At 41.5% G+C, this 27,482-nt stretch overlaps 1 protein-coding gene across 1 annotated transcript in view; it reads left to right on the top strand.

Annotated features, from left to right (window-relative positions):
• Positions 1-27,482, top strand: part of vps13b (vacuolar protein sorting 13 homolog B) — a 297,789-nt gene that overhangs the window by 262,221 nt on the left and 8,086 nt on the right. Inside the window, exons 47-61 of the mRNA XM_085472981.1 lie at positions 6,157-6,312; positions 9,217-9,483; positions 12,756-12,839; positions 13,037-13,212; positions 15,934-16,104; positions 19,055-19,262; positions 20,346-20,534; positions 21,536-21,682; positions 22,902-23,188; positions 24,036-24,163; positions 24,282-24,478; positions 25,321-25,439; positions 26,052-26,502; positions 26,751-26,909; positions 27,085-27,313. Coding sequence (XP_085329107.1) covers positions 6,157-6,312; positions 9,217-9,483; positions 12,756-12,839; positions 13,037-13,212; positions 15,934-16,104; positions 19,055-19,262; positions 20,346-20,534; positions 21,536-21,682; positions 22,902-23,188; positions 24,036-24,163; positions 24,282-24,478; positions 25,321-25,439; positions 26,052-26,502; positions 26,751-26,909; positions 27,085-27,313 — 2,968 coding nt within the window. The remainder of the gene's footprint in view (positions 1-6,156; positions 6,313-9,216; positions 9,484-12,755; positions 12,840-13,036; positions 13,213-15,933; positions 16,105-19,054; positions 19,263-20,345; positions 20,535-21,535; positions 21,683-22,901; positions 23,189-24,035; positions 24,164-24,281; positions 24,479-25,320; positions 25,440-26,051; positions 26,503-26,750; positions 26,910-27,084; positions 27,314-27,482) is intronic.

Genomic DNA, 27,482 nt, shown 5'->3' with positions numbered 1-27,482 from the left:
TAATACATATTCTTTTTTTAAAGGGCAAAGTAATACGTATTCTTTTGTTTTGTTGTCTGGATAGAAACCTGTTTCTCATTTGTTAGGTGGCCAGCTAGCTCCCTGGTCCCAAAGTAATTTCCCCAGACAAGATGGGCCTCTGTTCCACATCCCTCTTTTTTCATCTCTGTCTGTATTATATTAAATAAGATAGGCACTACAGAGACTTGTCAAGCTATTTTTAAACTTTTGTCACATGACATTGAATTCACATGATTTTAATCAGCCATCTAAGACATGCCGCAGCTTCCTCAGGCCTTTTATAGAACCTTGTGTGCAAAGCTACTGGTGTTGATACCTCTGCTCCACATGTCTCAAATCTCCTATTATAGTCTGAGAGAGATGAAATAAAGGAATGGCATTAATGGGGAGACAACCATTGACCACTGCAGCTTTGTCAGCATGTCTGTGTAGCATCGAAGAATGCCAATTGCATCTCCGCTGCAGACATAGACTTAATTTGTATTGTGTGCACCCAAGCACATTCCTGTTGAGGACAATAGACAGATAGGGGTTATAGTGGCAAGAGTGAGTCATTCTGTCTAGAGTAGCGCATGGGTCATAGGGTATATGGTGTTTTTGTGTGCACATTCATGTGAATGTCTCTCTAAAAATCTCTCTCAGAGAGAGTGATTTTATGTATGTTTTACCGTTTGTGTTTGCCATTGATTCCTATGTTGGTCCTGACACCCACATTATCAAAGCAGACACTTGAGTGTTTGCCATATGAAGTACGCAATGAGTCTGTGTTTACCAGGGAGTTAACAGTCAGTCCTTTGGCTGTGACTGACAGATCTGTTACTGTCTTTTACAGGAAAGTTTGTTGGTAATGATTTTCTCCTGGGAAAAGATTAAGCGATGAACTGGGCAGTAGACATGACATCGTTCCCATTAGGGAGGCTGATGGTTTGATTGACTCATTGAGTATAATTTACAGTTTAGCAAGTTGGGGGTGGTAATTCTCAGAAGTTAACACCACTAAATGTGTTGGTCATATGTTTGGCTTCTGCATCTAGTTTCCATGGTAATCTAAAATGTGGATGATGTGATTTCAAAACGTTTACATGGTGTTGATCTTGTATTAAGACCATACTTGGTCTCAGTGATATTATGTGTGGTTTTTAATTTCATCCTTCTGTCCACTCTCTCTGTTACTTGCAGATTAGTCATAATTTCACCAAACTCTTTGTTTTGAAAACATATGTCAAAGCACCGTTATTAAGTTTAGTGGGTGCACAGTGCCTGTGAAGACCTGTTGTTTTAAAGTTTTTGAAGCCTTTTTTATGCAGGCCATCTGTGGCATTAAAACAGAAAAGGAACTTGCACTGACTTAGCATTAGGGAATTTACTTCAACGCAAGATATTTGCTAATGTTACCATACTCATCTGGTTCACTATAAAACCAAATTCAGCTTGAATTCATTAATTAATTCAAATGTCTAAAACATTTACTGATATTTTACATATCATCCCCCAGTAAATGAATAGAACAGATGAACTGAGGTCATTTTAAAAATAAGGATTGGATTTAATACTGTGGTTTGTGACTGCCTGAAGTCTGTCAACCATGGATATGGTGGGATGTTTCCACCCTTGAGATGCTTGGATAGGCCTTCAGTTAGGCAACCTTCAGTCCCTGCCTGTTTGTTGGTCTCTTTGTCTTTAGCTCTTCAGTACGTAAAATCTTGCTCTACTGGACTGAGATTGAGTGACTGACTTGGCCATTGAAAAATACTCAATTTCCCTGCCTTTAGAAACTTTTGAGTCTTTTTTGCAGTTTTGGGTCATTATCCATTTGCACTGTGAAGAGCTGTCTGATCAGTTTTGCAGCATTTGGATGAATCTGAGCACAGAATATGGCCCTGTACACTTAACAGTTGATCCTGACACTTTTATCAGACGTCTAGTAGCGTTATACCTCTGGAAGTCATACAAGCCCATATCAGTCTCTGTGTCTCCAGGTGTCTCTAGATTGTAGACTTTGACAATGACGGTGATTTTAAATGTTTTTAAATTTCAACGGACAAGCACTCCTGCCTTGCTTGCCCTGGTAGAACATCACTGGACCTCACTGTATATTTACTTTGGTTGAATCCTGTGTAGATTTAACCCGAAAGTCCGGTTCAGTGTAGAGGCACTGGCACTTCTCATTGTGGATTTTTTGGATGGAATGTATTGCTTTATCTTCGTTTTTGTTTTGTTTTGTTTTCTTGAATGTGGTAAAGTAAGTAAACAGTGGTGAGGTGATCATTTATAAACCATATAAAACTTCAGCTTTAATATATGGGGAAACAGTGACATCCCACACAGCAAGTAGCCAGTCTGTCACTGAAGTTTCCAAAAAAGGCAGAAAAGAAAACACCGAACAGAAGATGGTCAGATTGTCATGTCCCAAAAATGCTTCACCAAGCCTGACCGTTTCAGTCTTCCCAAAAATCGTAAGACATCACCAAATAGTGTGGTCATTTTGGAAAAATCCAGAACACCCATATTTGACCAGTACAACTCAGTTACAAAAACATTTAAGCGGCATGATCGAAGATGTCAGAGTAAAAAACAGAGTTAATGTAGTTCAAGCAAGAGTGACTGAACCTATTTTAATATCTGTCAGATGAGTCATCACCATGGAGCCGAGCTGAATAATCGGTTGCTAAGTTATATTAGCATATTTGGACAAACATGTCACTCATCATTTTGATATAACTGGGATGTACTGTCCGACCTAAAGACACATGACTAACTTACAGTAATTTCCAAACAGTCAACACAGGTAATTGTTTGATTATTTTAATGACTAGAAAATATGTTTACTTAAAGTGTTTTATTTATCTATCAGGTCAAATAAAATTTGAGGAATTTGGATAATTGCTTGTATTTTGATTATGTTGTGACTTGAAGCCAGAGTTATTATTGGAAACTAAAAAAAAAAACAAGACATTACCTTGGTTAAAATCTACGCACCATAAGTGACACATGGCAGAATATTTAGAGTACATCAAAGTGCTGTCAGAAAATAGCAATAGTTTGTTAACGTCCACAAACTTTCAATTATTCCCATGAAGATCACTCTTTTAGCATAGTTGGAGCCTTCCAATGTGCTGGAGTGAAGCAGTGTCCATCATCAGCCATAATCACACTCTCCCCCTGAGGATTAAAGGGAAATGAAGTGAGGGTGAGATTTCAATTTCACATTTCTTTCACACTCAATACCCATCTTGGGGAATTATCACAATATAATAAATGGGTCTTCAGTTGTTTTTGGACAAAAAAAAAATCTTCTGCTTCGGGCCAGCTGCTGAAAGTGAGTGTTGGAGTTTCTTGTTAAAATATTTATTTCTAGATGAGATTCATATTTAACTGCAGGCTACAGCACAACCTCTGGTTTTTGTGTGATATTTTGTAGAGTTGACATAGATATAAGAGACAGTTACATGTCGGGGGGGGGGGTTAACAATGACCCTTTAACTTTTACTCAGTTGTCAGTTTATTTCACCTTGGCATACCGGCCTTGTCTTGTCAGTTTGCATCACTGGGCTTTTCTCTCATTTCGAGCCCTGGGGTGTATGTCATCATTTTGTTTCGTGAGGTCAGAGATCTTCAAAGTATAAAGCAGTTGTTATGGTTTGTCAACATGCCTAGGGTTGCCACAACTCATATGAAAAAAAAGTATAAAAGATGAGCTCTTTCTCTATTTAGGGTCATCTCCACGTGTTACAGTCGTCTTTTGCTTTTATTTTGCACCTTGCTCCCTACAGTATGTGTACCAATAAAATTCTATATAAAACGATACATAAAGTAAATCAAATTATTAAGCTAAGTTGACTAATTAAAGAACAGTGTGATTAATAAAAAAATTTTTTTGCCTTAAATAAAATCTTTTTTTCCCCATAAATGCTGAGTCTCTATTCAGTTGAACACTGTTGGTGTAAGGCGAGGCTTAATCCGTGTGTATAAATCGGTCACATGTGGCTGGCTGGGTTTTCTGTGTCACAACAGTTGAATACGTCACAGAGAGGCAAAACAACTTCTTATTTTTCATTCTTGTTGTCCTTACACATCCAGTTCATATGTGTCACTGCTGTTTTTTTTTTCTTCTACTGCTTGAGTCAGAGACATGATGAATTAAAACAAAAGCAGCAGTAACTGTTTGAAGTCTGAGGAGAAATGTTATTATGACTTCTTCTTTAAAGGTCAAGTTGAGCCACAGGCATGATAGAGTGCACAGAGACCGGGGGAGGAAGGGACAGAGAAGGTAAAGCAGAGAGAAGTGTTGAAATTGCAAATCCATCCTCACACATGGTGCTGACGCACGGCAGAGGTCTCCAGTGGCTTCACCATCACAAGATTTGCAAGGTTTGGGCCGTTATTGTCACCAGTCTACTCTAATGAAAGTATTATAATATAAATACTGAGTTCTAATCTGTAGGACCTGAGGTGAGCTTTGAAGTGAAAAGGTATCAGTATTAAGTCATGGGAGTAGAATGCCAAACACATTACAGTTCATTTCTCAATTTTCCTCTGATCACAATATTCTTAGCTGGGCTTGATTATGAAATTGTGTGTAATGTAGTAAAGGCTTGGTTCGGTAATATAGTTCTCCACCTTAAGGCTTAAACTTAACCTCTGCCACCTGGCTGTTAAGACCCCTCTGAGTACGTGCACCAAGTAGGAGATCTCAGAAATGTAACTCATTTCCACGCAGCTGACAGCGAGGATGACAGATCTTGTAGAGAGTGAATTCAGGGTTTGATTAAGAATGTTATTGTAAAGAAATCTGTCTTCAAACACTAAGAAAAGACTGCAGTGCTGAGAAGCACATAAGGTCTTGACCAAGGTCCCCCCGTGCCCTTTGACCTCAGGAGTAATTTGTTTTTCTTTAAACACATTGAGTAAATGTTCAGCATGTTGAAGCAACTACCCAAAGTGTAAATGTTCGAATTTTCAGTGTTTCAGTCTGGTCGCTACTCCTCTGGGGGATCACTGACCCCGAATCTCACTCTGCTGCTTGCCCCCGCCCCATCTGTCTTGATAGTCCCATGACATGCTTTGTCTTTCTCATGTTTTCTCCCCTTCCTTTTCAACTGTTGCTAGTTTGATGTTGTGCTGGCAGCAGGGTTGACACAGAGTTTCGGTGCTGTAGAAAGTCAGCCCCCTTGCCTCGGGAAGGGGAGAAGGCTTTAGATCTCCTTCTGTATTTATGATTCTGCTCCTGTATTATGACCAAAATCTCATGAGAAGAATCATACTGTTTGACAAAGGAGTTTCCTTATCATGCAGCTTTGAGCAACTTCAGATAAGAAGTGGACAGATGGTCTGTGAATAACCTCACTGCAGCACAGGTGTGATGGGCATTTGGCCAGACCACTTGGTTTTTGTACTGAATGTTTGTGGATTTAGGTGGAGGCAGCACCCAGTAAATGCTGCATCACTGCATCATGCATTAATTAAAACCCAGTCAGCTAATTGCAGTGTGTATTTTGTGTATCGGTGAAAGCAAAACAGCACTGTTCGGGCTGCCTCTTTACATATTTTTAGCCCTGCTACCATGTCGAGGCGCACAGTTTAAGGAATTATGGGGAAAATGGTTGGGGGGAAATTGTCACCACTCTAAAGTTGTTTGACTGTCAAAAGAAAGGAAAGCGTCTGTTTATTACTGTTATCCTGAGCCTGTGTGTTTATACCAACCACACACATGGATGTGCTCCACACTGAAGTGATGGATATGCAGCTCAAATGGTTGGGGGCCAAAATATGTGCCTCTTATTTAGATGTGTGGAGAAAAGAGTCTTCCACATTCAACCGCACAAGTACACACGCACAAACAATCTGGTCACTACACACACTGCTGTAATAATCTTCCACATCAGCTGTTTTCCACCAGCCAGTTTATTGTGTGCGACCTTCCATTTGTGCTTCCAGCAGCAGCAGGCCTGTTCGGCAACAGTAAACAGGAACTTTGTTGTTCTTTTCCCCCCCTACCAGAATTTCCCAAACAGAGTCCTGTTGTTTACTTGCCTTTTGATCGGGGTAAATAAAGGGCAAGAAGGCTAACCTCTGATGTCTGCTAACTTCTGTCTCTGTTTTTGTGTGTATGTTCTGCTCTGTGCTGTCCTCCAGCTGCTGCACATCTGCATCGAAGGATGGGGGAACTGGCGCTGGTCAGAGGCCTTCAGCGTGGACAACGTAGGGACTCTGCTTAGGACCATTCAGTACAAAGGACGCACCGCCTCTCTCATCATCAAGGTCATACAGCTCAATGGTGTCCAGAAACAGGTACTGTCACTTTTTAGTAATTACTCCTTTACTGACTTCTTTGTTTGTAAAGATTGAAATAAAAGAAATATTACTCATTGGCCATGTAGTTGTTATGGCGGGTATTTTCCGATGAAGGTCAAAGGCTTCCAGAAAGTTAAACATCTTACTTTTCTTGTCGTTGGATCAGAGTTAATGTGAATAGATTTTAGCAGATCTTTATAATTAACTGCAGCGATAAAAGGAAAGATGGTGAACAGCATTACCAACCCCCAGATTTAATTTGTAGAAGATTCCAGACGCAAGACTCTTTATAATTGACAAGCAATGATTTATGGCCCAGATACACCGCAGTAACAAAACAGGACCAGAGTTCTCAACATAATCAAGAATATAGGGATCCTGCAGATTATCTTGCTGCTAACCTGTTAAACATTTACACTGAAAGCAGGAACATGTTTGCTGCATTACGCCTGTTGATTTCTTCTATGTGACACAAAAGCCTGGCTTTTTTCCCAGCACTCATTTCAGGATGAGTGCTTTTTAATCTCCTTTTTTTCCCCTGCTTTTGTATGTTATGATTTAGTAGTTGCTTAGCTAACAACAGACTGTCTTTGTCAGTTTTTGTAATCTGTTTTAGAGCAATAAAACAAAAGCTTATGAACTTTAGGCCATCCAAAAACACAATGTGTCCCATCAATCCACAGAGAAGATCACAGCAAATCATAAACCAGCATAAACCAAATACATACACCAACTGTCTTTTTTTTATTTTCGCTCTAAGAAAAGGAATGAATCATGCTGGAATTTTTCCACAAATAAAAAGCAGAGTCTTCATATTCCTGAAAATGCAGAGATGCCATCAGATTGTAGCTGTGACACTTTGTTATGTAAACAGTGTCAAGTGTCACACACATCTCCCACTCATCCTCCAGACAAAACAGACTCGGCTTCTCACATTCCTTCTACCATCTGTCCCAAACTTTGATTACATCTTGTTTCCATTGGATGCAGTGATAGAGTATGAACATTGGTCATATCCAATTCACAACAAAACCCCCAGAACGGGACGGCAGCTGCCACTACAGAGAAACGCATGAGTATACCTCAGTCTGGGTTTTCTTTTGGGAGGGTGGGGTTCGTCCTCAGCGCCACACCATGTCCTCTCTGTTACCCTCTTTCTTGCTTCTCTATGGTCTTTCATTGTCACCTTTTTAGTGTTCATATTGGCACCTATTGTTAAAAAAGTTTATAAAGTGCAGTTTATATTAATCTCCCTCATACAAGCCCATGCGCACATGCGTCTGCACATGGATGCGTGATTGGTAGAACACTTGTAAAAGCACGTGCATTAGGCCTGCTACTGAAAATTACTGTCAGGATCACTTAAGCCATTGATTATTTTTTGATCAGTGGTTCATCTTTAACATGGAAACAGTGAGTAAAGCTTCATGTTGTTACCATTACAGTGTGTTCAAAAAGAGAGGTGAAACAAAAACAAATTTTCTATGTATGAAACCAGCTTTCTCTCATTTTTGGTATGTGCTGATATGATAGTCTGTAGTTAAATGGAAAAGAGAGTTTTTCACAGGACTTACGAGCCATGTGCTGTTAATTAAATGGTCTTGTTTAACTGATCATTGGCAGCTCCGAAGCATTCATTGCCGCAATCCTCCCAGAAGCACACATCCCAGCAAATTCACCGAGTGCAGTGGTTGAAGAACTACAAAAAACCTTCAAAATCTGTATCTCAAACTCTACGGACATCAATTAGCATGTTAAAGGTTAAAGTTCGTGACAGCACAATTAGAAAAATACTGAACACGTATGGTTTGTTTGTTAGGGTTGCTTGGAGAAAGCCTCTAATTTCTGCTCTTCTCTCTGAAAAAGAACATGGTAGCAAAGTTACTATGTTTCAATTGCATTTGAACACACTGCAGTACTTCTGGAGTCGTGTCCTTTAGACGGAGAAGACCAATGTTGAGATGTCTGGTCCCAATGCCCAGGATGACACATTTGGTTGTGTTTGGTTTACCATCTGTCAAGCACAGTGGTGGAGGGGTGATGATTTGGGCTTATTTTGTGGACACAGGACCTGGGTACCTTACAGTCAGTGAGCTGTGAGGTCATCTGTCCAACAGCTAAAGCTTGACCCAAATTGGGTCATGAAACAGGTCAATCTACAGACGGAGTGAAACAGAACAGAATCGCTGGTCCAGTCAGAACTCAACCGGATTGAGGTTTTTTTTTTAAACTCACTGATTTTTATTTTTTTTAATTGGGAGTCCAGATTTTCCATGCACATGCATATACTACAAGTTTTTTTTAAAAGCACAATAAGATGTTCCACACTCAGAGTACAGTATGTGTGTGTGTGTGCGCGTGCACATATGTGTTTACATTGATTCACACATAAGTCATTTCCGTTCCGTTCAGTAGAGATTGTCTGATGTAAGGGTGTGTGTCTGTGTGTCACCTTTGAGATGTGGAATAAAATGCAAATTAAGATGTGAATGCAATGGTTTACACATCATTTAAAGTAAAAATACTGCAAGAAAGAGAAAGTTTTTTAGCACACCTCTTAACTTCTCTGTTTTGACGTTATCATTACATTCTTTTTTTATTCCTGTTTAGTACAACATCCAAAAACTTGTAAAAATGGGGGATGTATATGAATTGTTAGTGATCTTAAACTGTAAGGCAATGAGGAGAGTTACCCTTTATAAAACAGCTGGAAATCGGAAATTATTCAGGTAGAAGTCAAAGCTGATCTTAGTTGGAAGGCGTCTTTTTGAAAACCGTGACTTTCCTACATTCCCAGTGACATGTTGTAAAACTTATCTCATAATTATAGAAGTTAATTATAAGGCACTAAACATCTTTATTTCTAATTTGGACAATTCTGTCATACAACCCTCTCCCCAGGTAATAATCTGTGGGCGGCAGGTCATGTGCAGCTACCTGACTCAAGACATTGAGCTGCGAGTGGTGCAGCACTACGTGGGGCCCGATAGCCAGACGGTAGTCAGGGAATACTGCGACTGCCTGGAAGCAGGAGCCAAGCTGCCATCCTATGTGCTGGAGGATGCAGAGATGACAGAGCTGTGTGTAAGGGCTCGAGGAGACGATGAGTGGTCACAGGATGTTCAGCTGGAACGGAGGGATAAGAGCAGCAGCAGCTTTGTTGTACAGGTAACACAAGTAGAACTTTAAGTAAGCCTTCCACATGTCCAGTAAAGCTTCCCACTTAGTTTCCCAGAGTCTTGTCTGTACATGTCTTTACGATCAGAAGCTACATCAGTTACAATTTGTTGCGTGTGCATACTAGCAGATTAAAATGCACACGCGTGCTCCACTGTGCCTGGAGCACGCGTGTGTGTCCAAATGCAAGCTGTTGAATGTGCTAGCCATGCACACAAAGTTTCTCTCACACATTGCTCACACCACTACTTCTGACTGGCTCTCCATCCACACAACATGTTTGGAGCCAGTGACTGGACCACCAACTGTGACCGGATCCTCTTCTCCTGGGTGGCCACAGTGGCAGCGCTTCCATGCTGCTACTCACTGTTAGAGAACAGATTGAGATCTTCCCCTCAGATAGGCTTACAAAGACCCTGCAACCCATAACCCAGCCATGTTGAGAGGTAGAAAATACTGTTTATGCTCTCTCATAACAACGTTAACCATAGACAGGAAACACTAGCTGATATGTGGGCACAGGGAAAGGCTTTGAAGGCACTTTCACACCACTGGATAAGCGCCAGCTCCATCCCTGCTGTTCTTGCGCTTGCTCTTTATTTTTCTTGTGCTTTTTTCCCTGCTGTTCTTGTATTTGCTCTTTATTTTTGTTGAACTGTCTTTCTTTGTCTGCCTCTCTCTTTTTTATTTATAAGCCTCACGCTGTTAACAGCTAGCCATCTACCACTCCAGCTCCTGTGTATGTGTGTGTGTTTTGGAAAAGGGGGTCTGAACATCTCTGACTGCACTCCAGCATGCACTGTTATCTTTTTTCGTAGGATCAGCGATTCATTGCACATCTGGATGGCTGGCTCCAAATGAGAGAGCTGCCTGAACTAGTAGCTGGGTTCTTAGATCTCTCTATCTGTGCCTGTCTCCTGCTATTTCACTCGCATGTTTCCTCCCTGCCTTTTACCTTCTCGCCCACACACTGGCTCACTCATCTATCTTCTAGTTAACTCCTTTCTTTACTTCATCGTCTGGCATCAAGCCTGTCCACCTGTCCTGCATCCCTCCATTTTCAGTGTTTGTCTTCTTTTTTTTTTTTTTAAATCTGCCTGATGATTCCCTGTATCAGTAATCCATCTGAGGTATCTCCTTTTTCATATCTCATCTTCCTTATCCTTAAATCTTATTTTCAACGTTTTTTAAACGTGAGCTTTAGAGAAAGCACAGAAGGTCATCGCGACTTTATCCCAGTGGTGAGCATTTTTTACTTGATCACTGTAGAGCATCTGTTTGCCAAAGTTTTACTCCCTCATCCAAATAAGTCTATTTTGCAAGGGTCTGTATATTAAAACTGAATGTTCACCCTGTCTCTTTGCTCTGCTCTGCTGACCCTACCAGTAAATGAAGTCCCCAGGCTGTCATAAACTAAACCGCTTGTAATGTGACTTGGCATCCCAAGACTTTAATGAGGAGTGAAGAGTAAATGGGACAAACACCAGTGACACATTAAGAGTGCTTAGTGTTTGGTGGGCACATTCTCAGCCTTTAAATCTTGCAAAGATTTAACTGACTGTAATGGGCCACTATCTGGCACTAACAGTTGTCAGTCCTCACAGCCATAGTATTGTGTTGCAGGGCTTTAGGGAGACTTAACATTTAACTGCTGAAAGAAGCCAAGAAACAAAGATTTTTAGGACAAAACATCATTGATGGAGGCAGTAAATATCATGCCAGGGGGTAAAAAGGAGCAAAAGCATTAAATTTTATCCAGTTTATTCATATTTTACATCTTAACCACCCATGTAAATTTTAAATACAAGCATGTGTCATTATTAGAAAAAAGATTATTATTAAAAAAGTATTAAAATAAAGGTCATTTTGAATTTGATGGCTGCAACAGGTTTCAAAAATGTTGGACTAGGGTAGCTTCTCCTTTTCCTTTAACAACAGTCTGTAAAGGTCTGGGAACTGAATAGATCAGTTGCTGGACTTCTGGGTCGTATTTTTCATTTCGTGGTGCGTCAAATGTTGTCAACTGGAGAAAGATCTGGAGCACCGGCAGGCAGCCGGACTTTTTTACTGTGAAAGCATGCTGTTGTAATAGATGCATATGCAGTTTAGCATTGTCTTGCTGAAATACACAAGGCCTTCCCTGAAATAGAGGTTATATGGATGGAAGCATAAGTTACTCTAAAACCTTCTAGCATTCATGTTGCCCTTCCAGATGTGCAAGGTACCAATTCTATAGGTAATAATGCACCCACATACCATCAGATTCATCCGACCACAGAGCAGTTTTGCCTCAGTCCATTTTAAATGAGCTTTGGCCCAAAGAAGACACTGGCATTACTGGCTCATGTTCACATATGGCTTCTTCTGTGCGTGATAGAGTTTTAACCTGTGTTTGTGGATGGCACGATAAACTGTGTTCACAGAAAATGAATCTGGAAGTGTTCCTGAGCTCCTGCAGTGATTTCCATGACAGAATCACTCCTTTTTTTACTCCTGAGGGCCTAACCAACACAGGCATCTATTATTGATTTTCAACCTTTTGCCTTGCTCCCTGAGATTTCTCACGATTCTCTAATTCTTTTGATGATACTGCATGAAATATTCATAATCTTCATAATTTTACATTGAGCAACATTATTCTGAAATTGTTACACAATTTATCGATGCATTTTTTTGCAGATTGCATAACGAAGCCCATCTTTTCTTCTGAGAAATCCTGCATTTTTGTATCCACTCACATTACGGCCCTGTTGCCAGTTAACCTAATTAGTGCAAAATGTTCCTGCAGCTGTTTCTTTTTAGTACCAATTAGTTTTCCGGTCTTTTGTTGCCCTCTCCTAACTTTTTTGGGACATGTTGTAGCCATTAAATTCCAAAAGAGCCAATATTTTTCTTAAAATGGTGCATTTTCTCAGTTTAAGCATTTAATGTTTTCAGTGTTCTGTTGTGAATAAAATATGAGATTATGAGATTTCTTAATTATTGCTTTGTATTTCATTTGCATTTTACACAGCGTTGCAACTTCCCATCAGTCATAAAAGGCTCAGGGGGTAGTGTCATCATCCCACTGGGTGGCATGAACACCCAACACATAGATCAAGAATGAGGCGACATAGAATTTTCAAATTCATATCATAGGAAATGCTCAATCTAGTTCAAATATGACCAAATATCAAAGTCAAGGTCAGAGGTCAAGTTTGTTGAAAATCCTTCAGGCTTCTTTGGTATTGATATCTTCTAACAGCTAGTTTGTTTCCTTTCAGGTGCCTTGTTCTAATGGCTCATTGCTTTATGTTCTGTGCACGCTCATCACAATCGAACCCAACTCTCATATGCAGCAAAGAGTGGTGAGCATCTGTTACAATATTTACCGTTACAGAATATTTTAAACCTTTTTGTTTTGATCTCTGGGAACTAAGTAATTATCCAACACTTAAGATTAAGAACTTTACATTTTTGGTGTAATCATTATTTTTCCTGATTTAGTTTTCCTCTCATCAGTTTGTCTTTTCATTGATTGTTCTGTATGAAAACCATGTTCCAGGTGGTTTTCAGTCCACTGTTTGTCATGAGGAGCCACCTGCCGGACTCTCTAATCGTGCATATAGAGAAGAGGAGCCTCGGACTGCGAGAAAGCCAGCTAATACGTGGACAGGGTCACCAGGAGCCCCTGCTAAACACGGAAGCTGACCTCACCCACCATCTCACTTTCCAAGCCAGGTAAAAAAAAATAAAATGCATTGGTCCAAAAAAGGACATAGTAGTTCAAGTAATGTCTAATACCTTTTCATGCTTAAGATCTATGAAACACTATATAACACACCTCAGCTTCACAAACATGTTACATGTTACAATTTCTGCACATCTGACATCACTCCTAATGATGGTGGTAGGCTCTTGCTACGATGCAGTTTAACCTCATATTCTTGTCATTTGGTCTTAACCAAAACTATTCTCTTCCAGCAGACATTTTCAGTGGCCAATTTAGTTGTTGTAGTCCTTTTGCACTGCCTTTATTGTGCACTGCCTAGACAAAAAAAACCTCACCACATGGCAAATAGGTGAGCACCTTCCAGTGGTTTTTAGGTGTAGGTTTAGCAACTTTATGTGCCTAAAAATACTGAATGACAGGATTTTTCAGTGTATTTTTCTTTCTCATGACAGTTTGTCAAGCTCAAATTGTGAAAGAGTGGTTCAGGGAGCATGACATATAATTTTCACACATAGCCTGGGAACGCACACAGAACCAACACACAGAGGAAGCCACCTTGGCTGACACATAGCTTCAATTCTGACATTTTAGGCGGGGCCATCATTACACCTCATTTAGATAAAGCCCCAGCAAAGCAGGTTTTTTTTCCAGTAGTTTGTTTGTGTAGAAATAATACTTTTTTATGTCTATGTTTGCATGAGGTAAAAAAATGTATGCGCACTAGCCCGGTGTCTGTGTGTGGTCCGTGCCTGTCATTGTCTTGGTTAGAAATGTGCCAGTGTAAGTGTGACAGATGCCACTTCATCATGGGCAGAGGCTGTCACATACATCATTGCTACGCCTATTACTTGCCCCAGTTTGTCCTTATGTGTTTGCACATATTTCCCATAGCCTCTGTGTAAGAAACCAATAACTGTACAATTTATCATTGTAGCCAAGTCCATCAAAGAAATGCTAAGAAATTCATTTGTATTTTATCTGTTTTATCTAGCATCACCACTACACCTCATTTCATGTCATATATATATGTACATGGCATGTGTTTTGGCGCATGGTGTCGTTCAGTAACAGAAGTGTTTATGCTTCAGTGTGTGTGGCCCCAAGGGAAATGGCTACCACATGCACATATTGTTTTGTTGTTGCTTCTACTATATTTGTTATCTTTCCAAATGTAATTTAAGTTGTTTTATGCAAATACATAAGGGGGGGTGCTGGGTGGGGGTGGGGGGGGGTCAACCTTTTGGTAGCAAGTGGTGGTGATCTGAATAAACAGAGTAAACGTTGAGTGTAATTGACTCTCCCTGAGAGATTTTTTGTTTTTTTTTTGCTGTAACTGTTGTGTTTAGATATCTGGTCACAAAGTTTGTTTTGATTTCAGCTGCCATAAAGGAACCGCAGTGGCTGTACAGTGACTGGGAATGTATTTGGCCCCTGCTGTTGAAGATAAATCCTTTTCAGTTGTACAAAAAGCAAGCTCAGAAAGAACTAAGTGTCTTGTCTTTCTAGATTGCAACCACAATGCTCCTCGTGTTTACGATCCGTCCGCTGCCTAAACCGTTTCAAACCGCACAAACTTGCATACTCTCCTCTCCTGTCCCCCGCAGCTCAATCCATCCCTCATCCCTCTCCATTCTCATAAGCACACACTACAAGCCACAATTGTAAACATACACACATTTCGTACAGATGCACACAAGGCCCCCCTTCCCCCCGACCCCAAACCCCAAACCCCTAGGACAGATCCAGTCTGTTCGCTGGTCAACAGCTCATCTTTCCTTCCTGTAATTACGCATAGTTGTGGGCTTTAATGGACGAGGTAGAGAACAGAGCTGTGGTCTCCGCACAAGAGACACAGACAAGTCTTAACCAGAACTCTTATGTCCTGCTCTCCTTGTTCTGGCCACCACATTAGAAGATCAAGAGCTACAATCAGAAGCCTCTTCCAGTTTTCCCCCTCAGGAACTGCTCTGGATGAGAAGCTTCCCGTCAACACCTTGTCCCTCTCGTCTGTCTTGCCCCAGATCCATAAGCAATAGCCCCTGTGTTCCCTTTATAGCACAATGGGCTATATTAATAAACTACTGCTCTGGGGTAAGGGGCTGCTTTGCTTTGGCCAAGTGGAACTGGATGCCGCCCAGATAAAGAGAAGAGGTTATTAAACTGTTGGATTTTTTTTCTCTTGTTGTTGCAAAGCCATAATTGACCAGTGTCTGGGACCTAGGTATTCAGTGGGGTTATTTACTGCCATTTAGCTTTTTTTCTCTGATCCTTATGAGTTAGTGTTTGTAAGACAAGACTGTGTGTCATGAAGAGGAGTCCATAACAAAAGGCAGATTGAACCCGCTTCAAGGTTTCAGGGCAAAAGTGGAGTGTAGCTAGGGGTCACTTTAATTGCATCGAAAAGAACAATGGGAATAGTCAGATGTTGTCAAAGGATGTCTTGTTTTATAGTGAAATAAAGTATATTTGAATTGTTTCTGGTGTAAAATAACATACTGCCAAGCCAGATTTGCTGGTAAAAAATGATTTTGTGTCACAGGCAGTGCCTTTATTTGTTTACTTTTATCACACTTTCACTGAACTTGATATCTCCTAATCTTTGAGTTAAATCAGCTGTCTCTTGTGTCTTATCAAATCTAGGGTGTCTACTTTCTCCATGAACACACGTCACAGTCACACGCTGTTTGAGGAAATTGCAATGATTTTATGTTTGTGCTTTCTCTCTTTAGGGAAGATGAAGATGCTTCGCACTGCGCTGTGCCCATCTCCACCAGCCTAATCAAGCAGATACTGAATAAGACTGGACACGAGGACAATCCAGAAAACATCTTGGCTGATTTCTACGGTCCAAAGAGAAGCAATGAGCCTCCATGGCCGTATGTCATCAAAGACGCTGGCAGGTACTCTTTGCATTGCACTGGCTGGTAGATTTGATGTGGGATATATGTTTGCAAGGGTACAAAGTGCTGTGAATATTTCTTTACTGGCAGATGTTTGTTTTTTTTCCATTCTTTACTTAAAAACAGTTTTCTTTCTGTTCATTAAGACACCTCGTGATCTTTTTAATAAGTAGCATCAATAACTCTTTTTCATCCCTGTCATGGCTCTTTTGTGGCTAGCATTAAATTTAAAGTTTCATAATACGCAGCCCACCAGTGTGTTATTTTTCTAATGCTTAGCTTCTTACAGCATTCCTCCTCAAAGCAGAGAGTTGTGCAAGCGAGCCTTTTTATTGCTCACTCTTTGTTCTCATAATAAAACGGTTAACTGCAAAGACAATGCAGAGCCATGCATCAGACATTAGCAGCAATACCACTGCTGTCCCCACAGACCGGAGATTAAGGCTGTCATCCTGTCACAGTCCCACTTTCTCACACAAGTGAGAGGGTCTTGCATTTGGTTATGGCTTGGCCCATCTCTGCAGAGCATGCATCGTATATACACTTGTATGTGTATGCCTGCACTTGTGTAAATGTGGCCCGTGGATGAGTTTACGTATAGTGTCAGGCAGAACACACATGGGAATCTGTCTACAAATGTCATTCTGGGAATCATCTTGATAGCAGCAGTAGGAGACGCAGCCACATGCTCTCCCACAGGCTCCAAGTTACAAAGAGTCCCAGCGGATCTGCTGGACATGTGGGCCATATGTCTGCTTGTGGTTGCCTTGGTTTCCCTACACTTGATACATATGCAAACACACACACACACAGATTGTTGCTATGCACATGTGTGTATACACACTTATACCATTGTGTTGCACTTACACCACCGTACACATCGCTCACCTTTAAATGTCACACACTGCGTCTGTGTGGAGGGCTGGTATCGGGTGTTAGGTTTCTCTTTGAATCGGGCCTCTCTATTTTTCCTGAGAGACAAAGTCCAAGGCCAAAGCTCACTTCCCATCATAGAAAGCGGCAGTTTGTCTAATCTGTGAAGTTGCTGCTCCGAAGGAGCATCGGGAAAAATGTTGAGGGAAAAGGGGGATGTCATTAGGATTAATAGCTCTGATTGCTGTCTTTAAACACACTCAAAACTTGGACAGAAAGCTAAAGCCACAGTTTAATTTGTATATTATTCTTTAATGCTGATAATAGTGATAGAGTTTGCTGTTTGGAAATAGTACTCTGTCTTCCTGGCACAGTCAAGAAACCAGACCAACACCAAGCAAGCTCCTTGGCAGGCAGTGTGTAAATATTGTGCCTTAAAAGGGCAAAGGAAGTTTGAAGTGGTAAATGGTTTTTTTTATTCTCTTTGTTGGGTTTTTAAAGGCAGTGGGGCACCTCCATAATCATTTAAAAAAAACACCTTCTTTTTGTGGTGCACTTGAGCTGCTATGTGTACGGGTTTTGAGAGCAGCAGCCTCTCAAAATTCACACTTTTAAAACCCTAATCTCCAGAATCACTGGGGTTAGACTAAAGCTGCTGAGCACATTATTTTCCATTACAGTTTTGTGATCTCTCCAGTATGATTTATGAGCCCTGCACTTTTTTGTCTCCATCCGCAAGGTCAGTGGTGCATTTAACCACACACACACTACCATAAACACCAGTAAATGGTAAAGAAAAGCTGTTCCCAGTGTTTTTGGTCCCATTTCACTGCAGTCAGTCTTTGGGTTTGTGACAAGTTTGAGCTGACAGGTTGGTAGGTTGAGCAGAGTCCAGGCGGCCTTGTGGGAGAGAGAAGACTGGTTTGCCTTTGATGGCTTTGAACTTCAGAGTAAGTCTGAGTTTGTTTGGTTCTCTTCTGGCACTCAGCACTGTTTAGGGCTCACAAGATGATGATTACCATGAAATGAGTGCCGTGTCAGTGAATTAGTGGAAAAATGAGTCTGTCTGTCTGCCTGTTTGTCTGTGTCTCAACATGCCCATGTGTGATCCCAAATGTCTTGTCAACTGTTCTCTGGATCTGTTTGTATTGCATAACTTGTTTGCAGACCACTTCTGTCTGTGTATTTGTTTAGCTTGTGTGACTGCTGTCAGTACATTATTGGTCAGCACGAGGTGTGATCAAAAAGTTCTGAGAACAAGAACAAAAAAAATCAAAAGCCTTTCAAGATTTCAATTTGGCGTATCTCACGTTCGAGGTCAGTGACTCATTACACCACTGGACTGTTTTCAGCAAAGCTGCTATTTTTAGATCTCTCAGTGGAACTGAGAGGAATGTCTCTCAGCACTTGAGCAGCTGCAGTGGGTGCTGGTACTCCTTCCATGTCTCAAAATGGCGATCCTGCAGCTTAACGTTCATCTGAGCTGCCACTCCGAGTCCAGATCATTTTCTCTGAACGTTCTTCCTCAGACACTTCAGTGCGCTACAGCTCTGCATCGATAGTCTCAGCCAGGGGTCGAATTCATAATACACAACCCGATCAACGCTGGGTAAAAATGACGAGCTTGCTCTCTGTATCGCTCCTCACCTCACACCTTAACCCTTCACACAAATGTTGGACCTGTTTGTTTGTTCTCTGCTCAAATTTGAGATCTATGGTGACATCACAGTCAGTGCACACAATCACTGATTATAAGCACAGTTGAAGTGGTTAGAATGAGACAACCAAGAAACTGTCTAAAAATATCAGGAGCCTTGGAAGCTGCCCAATCTGATATGTCAGATTTGCCAAATTTAAACCATGTAAGGTTTCCATTTTTATGGAGTGTTTTGATAAAGTTGATCATTAAGACTGAAAGGGTGAGACATTTAGTTCTTGTACGGTGCAGCAGTGCTTAAAATACTTTAGTGTAAAATGATGCAAACCTTCGACTCAAGTGACCATTTTCCTCAAATCAACTTCTCCATACTGGGATTCTGCTGGAGTGATTTATCCAAGAAGTGTTCTCTTCCAACAGGTCAGTGCTCGAGCCTCTTGCACAATGGGACAGTCCTATGCAGGTGAAGCTCTCCTGCTGGAAACCTGGTCTAAACACACTCCTGGTGGAGCTGCTCCCCTGGGCCTTACTGGCCAATGATTCCCAATGGGATCTCTGGCTTTTTGAGGGAGAGACCATCGTACTGCAGATACCAGCCGGCAAGGTCATTGTACCGCCCAACTTCAAGGTAGAGTGCGACAAGATCTTTTGTATGCATATGGGAGTATGTAAATGTATATGGGAGTTGTTTAAACACTCAAAGCTACAAAAGATAAAAATGGCCCAAGTCCCTAAAATCTCCTTATATTCCACAGATTCTGTATCATAGCCTTAAAGATCAGTAAGAGTCCAAAACAAAGTGTCAAACTTTCATTTATTACTTATTTTTCTTCAGCAGAAGTACATTTCCAGTAAAACTCATTCTTATTTTGAAAGACATTAATAGACTGTATTGTACTTGCCAACGTCTTTGTGACATCATGACAATAGTCGTAATAATTCAGCAAATATATATTTTGACATCAGGACATGGATGTCTTTTTGTGGCATTAAAGCCATTATTATGGAACCAGCTCTTTTCTCACTTCAGTCTCGACTAATAAGCACAAAACCTGAGATCATTCACCAGAGCTGCATTACAACAATATTCCCTGCCTAAGTCTTTAACTGCGGCCAAGCTCTGTCACCGTATACTGCAGGCATGCATTCTCACTGGCTTCTGAGATCAGAAAGAACAGCCTGCAGATGGTTTTCCCCCTTTGGAACGTAACACACACACACATACGCACATTTCTCTGTCAGAAACCCAGCGCTAGGCGGGAAGGCAGTGTATCAAAGAACAAGACCTAATATGGTTCAGCACGAGGAAACAAAATAAAAAGTTGTAAATGTGTAATAGCCTGTGAAATAGAAACAAATACATCGTTGTTTCCATAGCAACCTCCTATTTATCATGGAGCGACACGTCGAGAGAAGACGGTTGCAGCTGCAACTCTCACACCGGATTGGTTTAATAGGAGAAGGCTGGTGTTTTGATCATCAGTATGCTCCAGAGCCAGATGAACAATCAGTGTGGAGCACTGAGGTTACTAGTAATGAATTCATACAGTACTTTGCGAGGACTGTATGAATTGATATACAGGAGCACTTAGTTGAGCTTTTTGGAGAGAAGTCACAGCTTCAAATTTGATAGTAAATTTTTTGATGCTTCCTTCATTCTCTGTCTCTTGTTGTCATTCTCTAACCTGAACTCCTGTTCATTGCAATCCAGGAAGCATTCCAGATTGGTATCTACTGGGCCCAAACTAACACTGTCCACAAGTCTACAGCCCTGAAACTAGTTCATGACCTAACTTCTCCTCGGTGGAAGGAGGGATCAAGCTCAGAGGTGGTCACTCTGGATGAGGAGGGATATGTTGAAGCTGACATCACACTGGGAGCCTTCCCTGGTAAACAGAAGGTGAAGGAAACTTCAAAGCTTTTTTTAATATACAGTCGCTCACTGGGAAAGTGAAATAGTTTGTTAAAACTGAAGTGAAGTTTAGGCATATTTGTCAAGAAATGTTTTTAATTTGGGGGTTTTGTCCATATATCTTAGGTTTATTTATTTTCTGCCAGTTATTGAATTACATTGTGGTTTTTCTTTCTTTTTTCTTTTCTTTCTTTCTTTTTTTACAAAGCCATAATGTGGTTTGAATCAAAAAGTTCTGATGAATTATTAGGGAGGCAAGTGGAAAAGAATACATAATTCTTGAAGAAATAATTGTAATATATTTCCCAAATCAACAGAGCTCCTACCAGCATGAGAACTCACCGGCTAATTTGATAGATACACATGTTTAAATGCTTTTTGAAACAAATGTCTAATCAGCCAATCACATAGCAGAAATTCACTGTGCTCAGGCATGTAGACACGGTCAAGTGGATCTGCTGAAGTTGAAACCAAGCATCAGAGTCTAGAAGACAGGTCATTTAAGTGACTTAGAATTGATGCCAAGTGAACTGGTTTTTCAGAAACTGCTGATGCACTTGGATTTCCTCAAACAGCCACCAGTGGATTTACAGAGAATTATGTGAAAAAGAAAAAGCAGCCAGTGTTTAGCAATATCCTGGGAAAAAATAACAAAGTTGGAGGCAATGGTGAAATTAGAAAGGCAAAAAACATGTGCATCTCTGAACACACCTCCTTGACATTGGAAGCAGGTACCACACGCAGTGCCGCTCCATCCTGAGAACTGTAAAATAAGGCTACGTTTAAACACGTTTCCCTGTCTGATGAGTCTCAATCTCTGCATAGGGACAGAATATGGAGCGTTGACAGCATGGATCCATCCTGCCATCTATTCACCATTTGTCGTCCTCGTGACCACATGATGACTTACAGATCTCACAAGAAGCAACGTTGTTACTTTCTTTAATCATTTATCGCTGACAGCTTATTGCCTGTTCTTTCCTCCGTAGCTGTGTCAGTTCTGTGTGTCATCTGTGGTGAGACATGGCATCCAGATCTTGCAGATAGAGGACAGGACAATTCTTGTCAACAACACTCCTTACACTATACACTACAGGCCCCTGCTGAGTGACCACGCACTGGCAGCTGATGACCAGGTAATTTGAATGCATGCTTTTTCCTGTCATAGGGAGGGAATGAAGGTTTCTCTGAATTCGGTTTATCATCTTTGACTTAATGAGCTGAGAATTTTGGCAAATGTTAAAATGTGAAACACAGCAATGCAGGTTCAGTATATTTTTAGTATGTTTCAGACTAGACGAGGACAATTCATCATACATCACAACACCTGACCACATCCTCAACTGTTAGCTCTTACTCTAAAACGGTGTAAATGTTTGGCCCAGAGTTTCATTTCACAATGCTACTTTCTATCCTTGTGGCATTTGTGTGTGCTTATGGTCCTGCGTCATGTCTCTCCTGTCTGCCTGCTCAAGTTCCTGAAGCTTCAAACATACATTTTATTCCCCATGCACATTGCAAACGCAGTGTGTCTACCCCAGCACACATACCCTGGGATGTTGCAAGCCGTTTTCCATCAGATCATGTCCCAAACCTTCCCCCAGCCCCCTCTCTCCCTCTGCCGTTCTCACCATGTGGCAATGGCACTTCATAGGGACATTAGACAAACACCCAGAATTGGATGCAGGTTTCCTTCCTGCTTTCATCTGCTGCTTGTCCCTAAAGAGGGCAACAATGTTGTGATGTCATTTAACAAGCTTTCAGATCCCCTTATGGAAGGATGGCAAAGCTTGCCAGTTGCCACTAATTGACTGAAAAACCTTTTTAAAAAAAGAGCTTAAGAAACTAAAGAGCGGGCGATGGGCTTAACAATAACACAGACCGCAAACAAGGCTAGGAATGCCTTTCTAGTTTGTCTATTCATCACGCTTAGAGCCTAATCCCTGTAGTCCTATACTACACACTGCTCACTGGCTGTTAAGCCAGCACAGCAGGGCTTCTCTGCTACCAATTTAGCTCTAAGCTCAGTGGGAGAAAGAATAGAGTAGAATAACAATGTGGTTTTACCATGTATCTTTTGTTGTAATCACTTGCATCTTCTTTGCTCTCTGGCTTTCTTTTCTTCTTGGCCTTCGTGTCCCATCTTATATCCTGTTTTCTGATCAGATGTTTGACCATTTCTCCTCTTTATTCTCATTTGCTCATGTCACCTTGCCCTCTTCTTTTTGTCTCTTTCGTTTTCTATTTTTTTCCCCCTTCATCTGTCATTTATTTATATTCTTACCATGATTTATTTTCCTTTTTCTCTCCTCTCAACTGCCTTTTTATAATATTTATATTATGTACTCTTCCCAGATCTGTGAGATACCAGAGACGGCCACGTTCACACTCCTTCCCCCTGAGAATTCATCCCAAGCCAAACCGTGCTCAGTGCCATGCTGGGACCTCCTCCAAACCAGCATCCAGGGAATGGTGGAGTTCCCTTTGCCACTCAGACACATGCTCTTCAGCTTGTGTCCAAGGCCTGACGCCGGTGTTGGATCTGCAGCATGGAGCCTTCCCGCTCCCATCCGGCAAGACTTCCCCAGGCAGAGTTTATCTGTTCCCAGGGAACCAGACTCAGGGGGTGGCCTGAGCAGCAGGTGGGTGAAGCAGAACATTTGCGGTTTGCTGGCCGTGACAGTCCATTTAGAGCTGGGCACCGAACCCCAGCTGGCACTAGACATAAAGAGAGGAGACACTGTAGCTAGTCACACTTTGTTACACACTGATGATGAAGCAGGAGGAGAAATCCCCTCAACATTTCCACTGTCAGTTTATCAGCTGCTCTTGTGCAATTCATCCATCTGAATTTCGTGTTGTTTTTCTCTTCTTTTAATCTAGTGTAGCCCATTTAGATAGCTGGTTGGATGGCTTTCAGGGACTGAACACACAGTGATATATACACTTGGTGATAAATAGCTCATAAATGGACAATTTCGTTTTTTACGGATACACCCGTATGATATGGTGATAAAACTGGCCAGCTTTAGTTCATTTTCTTCATTTGTGCATAATTGTATGTGTAGTCAGACACACAGATATAAACACAAATACAAACATGGACACACACACACACACAGTGATGATGCATTGCCTGGGTTCAGTTAGGGCTCTGCCCCTAGATGCATTTAGAGATTTGCAAATGGACATTGCAATAATGTGACGTTTGACGTGTTGACGGGTGTGTGACTGCTTATCTGTGTGTGGTTAGAAAGGGCTGGGATGTGAGCTGTCTGCAGACAGTTTATTTATGGGTTTATTGCCCTGTTATGGCCAGAGCTGAGGTGGAGGTACATCATAGATGTGATTTGTCGGTCTGTCCATTTGTCTGTCAGCAAGATTTCCCAGAAAAGGATGACTTCATGAAACATGTATTCAGTTTTGGGCCGATCCAAACAATTTCTTCAAATTGCCCTTTTACCTTATTCATGTTATTTTTTCATGCAGAGCAATAGTCCTGACCTATCAGGAGCACCTTGGAGTGACATACATCACCCTTAATGAAGACCCTTGTCCCCGCATGCTAATCCACAACAAGTGTCCTATCCCACTGCTTTTAAAGGAAAATGTCAAAGGTAAGCAGGGCACCTTCTGGCTACACTGGAAACCTCTACTCTGTGTTTTAATAAGCCTTGTGGTTAAACTCAAAATTTTTCTCTTGCACGTTTTTTTTTCCTCTCTTTTGTTTCACAGAAACTCCAAGGACTGAGGTGTACTGTCGTGCTCTGCCTGCTAACTGTTCCCTGCACCATGAACTCTATTACCACTTTTCCAGTTTCCCAGAGTGCAAGCAGAAAGAGATGCTGCCCACATTGTTGCTGAAAAACACCTCGGACCACAGCACCACCGACTGGACAGACCCCATAGATATCAACTGCCCTGGCACTCAGGTAAAAGAGTAGTAATTGAAGAAATGTACCACTTAAGTCATTCCTCCTCCTAGTGATAGACCAATCTGAACTTTTGACCTAAACACACAGAAACACCTTTCCTAACACCACAGATGTCAGTGATAACAAAACCTCAGGAGCAGCTAGATGGAGCCAGAGTTCATTATGTTTTGCTGGTAATGAAGATTAGCCCCGTCACAGTCTTGTGACTGATGATGATAATAAAATACAAGCACCCAGGTTTTCACTTATTTTTCTTTTAAATTAGCTTCACATTAGGAAAACAAGTTAACAATTAAGCTTGGTTTGTGTGGCTGATCCATTACAAATGAAAATCAGGTTTTAGAGGTATGTCGGAACCTTCTTCACGCAACATTAGTTTTTCGTTTTGTGCGTAGTCTGGGGTTAAATGGTGATCCGGGGTAAGAATGTTCGGTCTGGTCTGGGGTAGTAATGTAGGGTTAGCAAAATGTTAAGGAGCAGTATGTGTAATGTTTACTGTTGTGTCTAGGCAGCTGTGGGTTGGCGGGGGTGGGGTGGTTGAGGCTCTGTATCTCTGGTTACCGTGAAGTCTGAATTTGACCTGTGTGGTAGGGGTGAGAAGTCAAAGGCTAGACTTGTTATGACTGCTTAGCCAAGCGTTCAGCAGTGATCTACTTCCTTTCTTCACATGACTGTGTGATGACTCTGAACCTAGAGTGGCATAGGTTAAAGTCAGACACGTGTAACTTCTGAAACACACACATACACACACTGACCTGAGCTAGAACTGTGTAAAAGTTCTTCTTCAAAGTATCATGTGACAAATAATGTCTAGTCATTAGTTTTCTGCTGCTGTTCAGGTGGTGTTCCTGCCAGGCTTTGGCTGTCTCTACATAGACGTGGCCTATGAGAAAGGCACCCTGGTTCTGTCTCTGGCACCAGAGGGCAGCGTGGACACTGTAATCAACCAACACAGCAGGTATGCGTGCACAGGCAGTGGTTTTATTGTTGTCGATTTATGTTCCCCACATAATTGAGCCACGAGAAATCAAGCATGCATGTTGTTGTTCCTAACCTCAAGCTATCTACCCCTGTGCCTATTACTGTGTTCACTTCCATTTGCTTTATGATTACTGTTAACAGCTATGTTTTCATGCAGTACTCAAAACATGAAGAAACAGGCATCATTTTCACCACAGGAGGGCAATAAAACCTTCTAGTGTTGTCATGAGCGTGGTTAGTTGTACAGTAGAACATAGTATTACAGCTTTATTCCATTACATCAACACATGCAAGCTGCTTTGTCATTTTGGCAAAACAGGATATTAATATAATCACATGTTAGGTAAATGTAAACAAATTACCTCAGACAATGATCTTTGTTAAAGTGCTCTGGTAGATGGTCCCTTATTATCCTTTACAAATAATCAGAGCCTGGAAAGGTTTCCTGACTGTACCCAAAAAATGACAAATAATTTTATGGCTACTTTAACTGTTGCTATATTTTCATTTGTAAATACCATTTATTTTTAATCGTTTCTGTTCTTCCCACTGTAGATCTTTTTGGTTAATATTTCTGTTTTGTTTTCAGGTCTTCCACACTGTCTGTTTGCATCCTCCTGAGTGAGGCCAGCATGGTGCTAAGTGATGATATCACCAGTCCCACCAGTTCGGTGGAGCTCCTGAGACTCACATTAACCAAGCTACTCCTAAGCCTGGCTCCCACGCCTATCTCCCTGCCCCCGGAGCTAGCCGTTGACCCCTCTGTGGGTACAGCAGCCATCCCAGCTCTGCTGTGTGACTCATCTCTCATCGAGGTGTGGTGCTCCAGTCTGCAATTGGACAACCAGTTGTATAACCGGGCAAGTTTCCACTTCCCTGTGCTGCTGTGCCAAGATCAGAGAGGGGGAGTTGAACCTGGGAGTCTGTGGAGCTGTGATGCCAACCCCACTGAGTCCCCTGAAGCAATGAATGAGTTCAAACGCTCCTGTTTTCTGCAGATGAGGCTGACGCTGGCTGGGGACAGATGCACGGTGGAGGAGGTTCGATTAGTTCCCATCTCTTGATGTGCATTTTTGTTTGCTAACCGCACTCTCCCTTCCAACACATTGTCATAACTTACCTGACGTATGATTTCATTTTTACTGGAGGCAAAACAAAATCACGCTTAAAAGCATTTCAGCAGCTGTCACAGCTTGTAAGAGATCAGCATAATCTCTGTCCAAATGACTTTACTTTCTCTCAAACAATTGTGAAGAAGCAATTCTCAGAATAGGTTCTTTTTCTTCAGCTCTCCTTCCAGCTCCAGCCTGCCAGAGTCTACCTCGAAGACACTTTTGTTTACTACATCAAGACTTTGTTCCACACCTACATCCCCACCCATGCTTTTGCCTCTGCAGAGACCCGGTGCAGCAAAGAACTTGGAGCAACCTCCACCCTCCCTGAGCAGGTGCGATATTCATGACACGATCGTTTTATTTCTGCTTTTAGTTGCTACATTCTGACAATCTTTATAACTACAATGGAACCTTATGTTACTGACAGGAAGCAGCATCCAACCTCATAATGATATGTGGAATATGTCTGAGAATTATTTCTTTTGATAACTGTGATGTGTGATCTAGGTTCTCCAGTCAGCGCAGGCATTGGTCCACCCTGTGCAGCTGCAGAAGCTGACCATCCAACCTGTCAACCTGCTAGTTAGTATCCATGCCTCTCTGAAGCTGTACATTGCTTCAGACCACACTCCTCTGTCCTTCTCCCTCTTTGAGAGAGGGCCATTCTGCACTACAGCCAGACAGCTCGTCCATGCTCTGGCCATGCACTATGCTGCGGGAGCCCTCTTCCGAGCAGGTAGGTAGCAGACAGGACTTATAAAGCTTCTCTTACCCTCAAACACCTGTATTCGCACTAGATGATGCACTTTTTTCCTACATTCTCTTTATGATGGGCTTGGTGTCACAATTTGTGGTGTCGGTTGCCAAATGAAATGTGAATTCAGCATGAAGTAAGAAAATTCTGC

Source organism: Copadichromis virginalis, linkage group LG11 (assembly GCF_057382275.1).
Source record: "Copadichromis virginalis isolate Kocher_CV1m ecotype Utaka linkage group LG11, C_Virginalis_male_GT1.1, whole genome shotgun sequence".
NCBI lineage: Eukaryota > Metazoa > Chordata > Actinopteri > Cichliformes > Cichlidae > Copadichromis > Copadichromis virginalis.
Note: the sequence above shows the minus strand (reverse complement) of the source record. Positions and strands in the feature narration are given on the sequence as shown.